General features: G+C 34.8%; 2 protein-coding genes across 2 annotated transcripts; both read left to right on the top strand.

Moving 5' to 3' along the window:
• LOC104721048 (mitogen-activated protein kinase kinase kinase NPK1-like) lies at positions 2,449-3,858 on the top strand. The gene has a single exon (XM_010438953.1). It carries the CDS (start codon positions 2,509-2,511, stop codon positions 3,586-3,588), a length of 1,080 nt encoding a protein of 359 aa, XP_010437255.1. The 5' UTR covers positions 2,449-2,508; the 3' UTR covers positions 3,589-3,858.
• Positions 5,305-7,770, top strand: LOC104721047 (PI-PLC X domain-containing protein At5g67130-like). The gene is made up of 9 exons (XM_010438951.1): positions 5,305-5,455; positions 5,540-5,662; positions 5,764-5,901; positions 6,222-6,320; positions 6,389-6,502; positions 6,587-6,776; positions 6,872-7,095; positions 7,217-7,303; positions 7,438-7,770. The coding sequence occupies exons 1-9, from the start codon at positions 5,393-5,395 to the stop codon at positions 7,615-7,617; spliced, it is 1,218 nt and encodes a 405-aa protein (XP_010437253.1). The 5' UTR covers positions 5,305-5,392; the 3' UTR covers positions 7,618-7,770.

The following is an 8,375-nucleotide window of genomic DNA, read 5'->3' as shown; positions in this document are numbered from 1 at the left end:
AATTTGAATACCACCAAATAATGGCTAAGTATATGAAGAAACTTTGAAATTTTGTTACCGCTAACTCTAATAAATTATATATTTGTATTTGTTAGTTTTGTATAAAATATATGTCTTTATCTAATTAATTCTTTATGTGTTTACCACGTGAAACCTTACAACAAAATTTGAAATTCTAACTAATTTTTGTAACTTCTTTCTATTACCTCAATCTAATAAACTTTTTATTTATTATTTTAACAGTATTTTGTTAGTTCTTTAAAAAAATATTTCATCTAGTCTCTCTCTTATGTTTATCATGTGATACCTACAAATATTTTGTTTTTTTATACAATTCATCCTAATATCTTATTTTCTTTATAATCTCTATTTTTTTTTATTCCGTTAGTTACTTTCAACATTCATCATTATCTCATTTATTCCTCTTGCGTTTTATCCCATGAATCCTTAGAACGTAACTTGAACTTCTATTAACGTTTATAACTTTTTGTAGTCTTTAATTAACCACACAAACATTTTGTAATTTTTATAACCATTCACTCTTAAGAAAAAGTATTCCATTTATAACATAACTTGAAGGTTGGTGCATCTAATAATGGTAAACGGTCGATTTTTAAGTAATAAAAGAGAGAAGTCGCCATGCAATTGTTATCGTTTAATCATCATTGACCCATACTTCGGGTGGAAATATCAAATGGCCACCTCAAAGTAAAATATAAACGTTCGTGTGATGTGTGGACGAATTTGACCCGTTTCAGTCGTCTACGTACGGGTCTTTTCTATTATTATTATTCACACACCATTTTGTTATTTTAAAAAATTTTGGCAACTACTTCACAGTTCACACCATTTCGTTCGTCTCACCTAAATTCGTACTAATAATAAAGTATAAGTATTCATTAATTCAGACCATCGTAGTTAATATCGTAGTACTTTTCATGGTATATCTTAGTACATATATTGCCACACGATTGAATTAACATGTTGTTCATAGAATTTGTTGGCAAGTCACGGTGTCTTTAACTAAAAGGCACTGGAAAAGTGTTAGTTGCATTAATTGGGGTTTCTGGTCTACTTTAATTAAATGTTAACATGTCTTTTAAAATTTTATCAAACTTTGATTACTGATGTGGACTTATCATACCGAAACCGAAATGTTTTAGGTTTGCTAATTATTGTTAATCACATTTCTTTCCATAGAAGTGGTATATTGAGATCGGTACGTATGTATGTGATTAGTTTCTCTAACAACCAAAAGATTTTAGAATCATTTTGTTAGTTTCAAGAATATTCCTTCATCTTAGTGTATAACAACATATCCCGGGAATCAAACTAATTTTATCCTATGTTTCTCCGAACATTATTAACTTGGAAATGATCTGAACTAAACTGGATTAAAATAAAGATGTTACTTTTGGATGCACAGTAAGTTATTCGAATCTTTCAACCACTTTTAGGGAGAATTATTTTAGAAAAAAATAAACAATTTAGTACTGAGTAGATGATAAAATCTTGAGCATCCATGCACATGTTGTTAATGAGATGTCACATGTGGATGAGATTTTCACAAATTTTCTCGTAATTCAACACTGTTTCTACGAGAGCAAAACACTCATTACCCTCAAATATGGCCTTTTTATATTATTTTATTTACAAAATATACAATAATAACCAATATTCACAGCCATAAAAAATACCTCACAAGTTAGCGAAAGAAAATAATCCTATAAAAGAATAATTGATAGAATCTTCCCTCAGATTTTTACGCTACTTAATAAGAAACGCGAATCACATGGTAGATCTTGACACAAACGTGTAGAACTACAAATCTAATTTACCACATAAATATATATATATATATATATGTCATCAAACAATTATAGATAAAACATCTTCAAAAAATAAGATTTATATCTAATAAATATTATAAGATAACATAAATCAATCTTTTATAGCTAACAAATCTAAAACATTACTAAAGAAAAAAAAATATCTTATCAAAAGTAAAAGATAAATTATATTTTTGAAAACAAAATCATTTAATATCATTATCTTTCTATAGTGCTATATTTTTGAATAAATGTAAAATAAATAAATAAATAAAAAAAGCTAATATACAGTGGAAGCAAAAGAGAGTCTTGGGTTGGGTCTCCTCTTCTTCACACCTCACACCTCTCCCCCACGTTTTCTTTATGGACCGCTATTTCTTCTCCTAGCCAAGAGAAGAGCTTATTATTATTATTTGTACACATATAATTTGGTGAAATAAATAAATAAATACTTCTATATAATCACGTGCATTAACTACATATATACACAAACTATTATCTTCTTCTTTTTTTTCTTAAATATATAAAATTTGGGAAAAAAAAATAATCTCAATCTCAAAAGTATATATATAAAAACAGAAGTAGGGTTGGAGATGAAGAAGAAAGTGTAAAGAAACTGTTTCATAATAAGACTCTTTTTTTATTTTTTGGTTTTGCTTTGAGCTCAAAAAATTTAATAATGGAGTGGATTCGTAGAGAAACAATTGGTCACGGAAGCTTCTCTACGGTTAGTTTAGCAACTACCTCTGGAAGCTCTACAACGACGTTGTTTCCACCGTTAATAGCTGTGAAATCCTCCGGAGTTGTTTGCTCCGCCGCGTTGATGAACGAGAGATACGTTCTTGATTACCTCGGAGATTCTTCTGAGATCGTGCGTTGTTTTGGTGAAGGGAAGACGGTGGAGAACGGTGAAGAGGTTTACAATCTGTTTCTTGAGTATGCCTCTGGTGGTAACCTTGCTGATCGGATCAAAAACTCCGGTGAAGGTTTGCCGGAGTTTGAAGTGAGGAGGTTCACGAGATCGATTGTTAAAGGGTTGTGTCATATCCACAAGAATGGTTTCTCTCATTGTGATTTAAAGCTTGAGAACGTTTTGGTTTTTGATGATGGTTATGATCATGTCAAGATTTCTGATTTCGGTTTGGCTAAACGGACAAGAAGTAGTGAGGAGGTTGTTGGTGGTGCTGAGATTAGGGGAACTCCGTTGTATATGGCACCGGAATGTGTGAACCACGGCGAGTTTGAGTCTCCGGCGGATATATGGGCTTTGGGATGCTCTGTTGTTGAGATGTCTAGTGGTAAAACGGCGTGGTGTTTGGACGAAGGAGATATGATGGGGAGTAATAACAATGTTATGTCTTTGATGGTACGTATTGGTTCAGGTGATGAGGTTCCGAGGATTCCGGTTGAATTGTCGGAGGAAGGTAAAGATTTCGTGAGCAAGTGTTTTGTCAAAGACGCGGCTGAGAGATGGACGGCTCAGATGCTTTTGGATCATCCCTTCTTAGCCGTTGATGATGGTCATGAGAGTGGTGGGTCTTATTTGAGTTTGAGGTGTGGCGAAGAAGACGAAGCTTCGGTTTCGCCGAGGAATCCATTTGATTTTCCCGGTTGGAATTCGGTTCATTCTCCGGTTAACGAATCGGTTAGGTTTAGTTCATTGGTAAGGTCGCCGGAGGAGAGAATCAGTGGTTTGGTCAGTGAGATGATTGTGGTACCTGATTGGTCGGTGTCGTGTGATTGGGTCAACGTGAGGTGAGAATTGGAGTTAGTTTTTTTTTTTCTTTGTTGTGGAGAAAGGACCAAGTCATTGTGTTGTAGGAGATTATCATGGGTGGGTCGTTTTACTATTGACGGTCCTGATTTAATTTAGCTCGTTGACTAATGTAAATTATACTATTGAAATCAGAATATTCTTGGATGGATGGATGAAACTGAGAGTTTTTGTTGTGCCATTGTATGTTACTACTCTCTCTAATCTAATCTAATATTTATTGTTACAAAGTTACAACTCATCATCAATGTTTTTGTAACAGAGATTCTCTCAATTCGAAAAAGAAAATAGAAAAGCTTTTGATTTTAATTATTTGTCGGTTATTAGATTTAATATGAGAAAGTAAGTTATCAGAATCTGAACAAATTCAATGATACTAGAAGACTGAAGTAGCTTTTGGCCACCGACTTAAGTTCTTATATGGACTAAAATGCTGGTTTTGTTATAAATATTTAAGTACTATAAGATTCGATTTAATTATNTTTTTTTTTTTTTTTTTTTTTTTTTTTCTTTTGTTGTGGAGAAAGGACCAAGTCATTGTGTTGTAGGAGATTATCATGGGTGGGTCGTTTTAGTATTTGACGGTCCTGATTTAATTTAGCTCGTTGACTAATGTAAATATACATATTGAAATCAGAATATTCTTGGATGGATGAAACTGAGAGTTTTTGTTGTGCCCATTGTATGTTACTACTCTCTCTAATCTAATTACAAAGTTACAACTCATCATCAATGTTTTTGTAACAGAGATTCTCTCAATTCGAAAAAGAAAATAGAAAAAGCTTTGATTAAATTATTTGTCGGTTATTAGATTTAATATGAGAAAGTAAGTTATCAGAATGTGAACAAATTCAATGATACAAGAAGACTGAAGTAGCTTTTGGCCACCGACTTAAGTTCTTACATGGACTAAAATGCTGGTTTTGTTATAAAGATTTAAGTACACTATAAGATTCGATTTAATTACAGGGATTAAGAGAAGGCCATGGATGGTTTAGTATTGCTGTGAAATGGAAGGTTTCGGTTTGGTTTGTAGCCAACTAGCAAAGCAATGGCAACAGGTGATCTAGGGGGAAGTATGAAGTGTGGAAGTGAAACTGTAGAAATTGGGCCCTAGAGTCTTTAATTGGGCTTTGATTTGGAATTAACTAAGTGATAAACTAAACCAATTCTTGAATTAGTCACTAAGTGATAAACTAAACCAATTCTTGAATTAGTCCAATAAACTATTCCTAGTGTACCTCGACGTGTGTACTATCCAAATCAAATCAATATACTCGGTCTTTTTATGCATCTTACTGATTCTCCTATTCGTGTGTTATCTGTATGAAGAAGAAAGGTCAAGGTCAAAGGATGACTCGGTAACACATGACATTTCTAATGCACATATAAATACATTCAACATGGTGATATAATTTTTTTTAAACGGTTTAATTAGAGAATCACACGACTTTTAAACAAGGTTATGGAAGATGACTCGGTTTGATTTCTAAGCACATTATATAATTATTCCACATGGTGATAGAATATTTAAAAACAAAATTGTAAATGAATATATTAGAGAATCACACGACTTTTAAAAGACGAATAGAATCCTAATTATTGAAAATTATAAATCAAGAAAATTCCAAAGTTCCAACTGTCTCAACAAAAACGCTGCGTTTTAACCAAATATAACTCTCTCTCCCATCACTTGAAAGGAAACATTAGCATTTAAACTTCATTTGACAAAACATCGTCTCTCTCTATCTCTCCTCTAACAAAACATTAAAGAAAAAAAAAAGAAACAATGGGTTTCTTTAATCTGATGATCGTAGCTTTATGTTTCTCATCTTTCGTTTACAGTCTCGAGGTTCTTATACACACTTCTCTTATAACTTTCATGAATCTTTTTTTTAACAAGTTAGTAACAGAGAGGTTTTGATTTTTCTCACAGATGGGTGAATCATGTAGTTCGACCAGCCAATGCGACGCCGGATTGAGTTGCCAGAGTTGTCCAGTGAACGGTAACACGGGTTCTACTTGTACCCGGATCCAACCTCTTAACCCGACTTCAAAGGTTCGTGTTTTACAATTTCTTGATTTTCTTGTTTTTTTTTTTTTATATATACTTGTTCTTGAGAGTGATGATGGATTGCATGTGGTTTTGATGATGGGTAGGTGAATGGTTTGCCGTTTAACAAGTACTCGTGGCTAACAACACACAATTCGTACGCAATCACGGGGGCAAATTCGGCAACTGGCTCAATCTTACTCTCCCCAAAGAATCAAGAAGACTCCATCACTAATCAGCTTAAGGTCTACGTTCATCTTTATTGTCAATTTTCGTATTAGAATTTTCCTTAAGCTAAATTTGGTATTTGACTTAATTTGCAAGTATCTTTTGCCTTAGGTTTCAATAAACGACAATGTCATCAGCTTTTAGTTGGTGGCTTTTGTTGTGAAAGGATCAACTTTTTTGTTTTTGGTACTTTCCACGTGTAAAAATGAAACACAGATCCAAATTTTTTTTGAGTTTTTCCTCTATGATTTGTTCTTTACATGTTAGTTTGTCAATCTGTGAACTGTCACTATGATGCGCTTTTAAGTTGACCTTTGGACTTTTCTTGTTGTTGCAGAATGGTGTGAGAGGGATTATGCTTGATACATATGATTTTCAGAACGATATATGGCTGTGTCATTCCACTGGAGGGACTTGCTTTAACTTCACAGCCTTTGTAAGTTTGCAATTGAATCATTTGAATTTGGCTTGTGAGTCAACATAAACTGATCAACACCTTTGCAGCAACCGGCTATCAATGCGCTCAAAGAGATCAATGATTTTCTTGAATCAAACTTATCTGAGATTGTTACCATCATTCTTGAAGATTATGTCAAATCTCCAAATGGTTTGACTAAGGTACATTGTGCCGAATAGCTTTTGACACCACCGTTTTGATAGCCGTATCTAATGCGAAGAATCGATCTTTTGATACTATGTAAGGTGTTCAAAGCATCTGGATTGAGTAAATTCCAGTTACCACTTTCGAGAATGCCCAAAGACGGTACAGACTGGCCAACAGTGGATGATATGGTGAAGCAGAACCAAAGGCTTGTGGTTTTTACTTCGAAGAAGGATAAAGAAGTTTCAGAAGGTTTTGCTTACCAGTGGAATTATATGGTTGAAACCCAATGTGAGTTTTTTTTTTTTTTTTATGAACTTTAATCAAACATGAATCTAGATTAAAGGACCAGCTTAACAAGATGATGTTTTGTGTTGTTATGTAAGATGGTAATGATGGATTGAAGGATGGATCATGCTCGAGTCGATCTGAATCTTCTCCATTGGATACCAAGTCTAGGTCTTTGGTGTTCCAGAACTACTTTGGAACCAATCCGAATTCAACGCAAGCATGTGCGGATAATTCTTCTCCGTTGATCGAAATGATGAGAACTTGCCATGAAGCAGCGGGTAAAAGATGGCCTAACTTCATAGCCGTTGATTTTTACCAGGTGCTCCTTTGACTTTGACAAATCCTACATTTTGTAAAGCTGATCTTCTAAAAGTTTGTTGCTTGGAATCCGGAAGTCTAATTTTCAGAATCTCATTGTGCTATTGAATGTTTGATCGCAGAGGAGTGACAGTGGAGGAGCTGCAGAAGCTGTAGATGAAGCAAATGGTCGTCTCACATGCGGTTGTGACAGCTTAGTCTATTGCAAGGTATGTTACACACTTAACAAGCAACATATTCTTCTTCCTCTAGGGCAGAGCCTTTTGGTCTCGAATTGGGGTCTTAAGTTTATGGAATAGAATCCATCATATTGAGCTAATGATAAATGTGCATATATGGACAGTCAAACGCACCTTTTGGAACATGCGATGCACCCCCTCCAAAGTCATCTCCTTCACTAGTCACTGGAGGAACTTCTTCTTCACGGAATTCAACAAATCTTCCTGCGGGTAATGCTGATTCTACAGCAATTGGATGGTCATCTCTCATTCTGATCTCTGCAGCGACTCTCTTGCTGTGGTGATAGTTCTTCAGTGAGCTCAGTTTGCTTTGATATGATATGACACAAATGATATGATTTCCCTTTATACATTTCCACGAAATTGACCAAAACATTCAATACATTATTGGTGAGTAGAATTTTTGAGATAATGATGTTGTAAAAAGAGTGAGACCAGTGGCAAAGCTGATACTATGGTGTTGTACACACACACACCGAACNTTCTCCGTTGATCGAAATGATGAGAACTTGCCATGAAGCAGCGGGTAAAAGATGGCCTAACTTCATAGCCGTTGATTTTTACCAGGTGCTCCTTTGACTTTGACAAATCCTACATTTTGTATAGCTGATCTTCTAAAAGTTTGTTGCTTGGAATCCGGAAGTCTAATTTTCAGAATCTCATTGTGCTATTGAATGTTTGATCGCAGAGGAGTGACAGTGGAGGAGCTGCAGAAGCTGTAGATGAAGCAAATGGTCGTCTCACATGCGGTTGTGACAGCTTAGTCTATTGCAAGGTATGTTACACACTTAACAAGCAACATATTCTTCTTCCTCTAGGGCAGAGCCTTTTGGTCTCGAATTGGGGTCTTAAGTTTATGGAATAGAATCCATCATATTGAGCTAATGATAAATGTGCATATATGGACAGTCAAACGCACCTTTTGGAACATGCGATGCACCCCCTCCAAAGTCATCTCCTTCACTAGTCACTGGAGGAACTTCTTCTTCACGGAATTCAACAAATCTTCCTGCGGGTAATGCTGATTCTACAGCAATTGGAT

Source organism: Camelina sativa, chromosome 11 (genome assembly GCF_000633955.1).
Source record: "Camelina sativa cultivar DH55 chromosome 11, Cs, whole genome shotgun sequence".
Lineage (NCBI taxonomy): Eukaryota > Viridiplantae > Streptophyta > Magnoliopsida > Brassicales > Brassicaceae > Camelina > Camelina sativa.
This window is presented reverse-complemented; position numbering and strand designations above follow the sequence as displayed.

Excerpts from the sequence above, each read along its gene's own strand:
- LOC104721048 (XM_010438953.1), top strand. The coding sequence starts at position 2,509 with ATGGAGTGGATTCGTAGAGAAACAATTGGTCACGGAAGCTTCTCTACG.
- LOC104721047 (XM_010438951.1), top strand. The coding sequence starts at position 5,393 with ATGGGTTTCTTTAATCTGATGATCGTAGCTTTATGTTTCTCATCTTTC. Across the intron at positions 5,663-5,763 it reads CTCTTAACCCGACTTCAAAG|GTGAATGGTTTGCCGTTTAA; the intron begins GTTCGTGTTTTA and ends GATGATGGGTAG. Across the intron at positions 7,304-7,437 it reads ACAGCTTAGTCTATTGCAAG|TCAAACGCACCTTTTGGAAC; the intron begins GTATGTTACACA and ends ATATATGGACAG.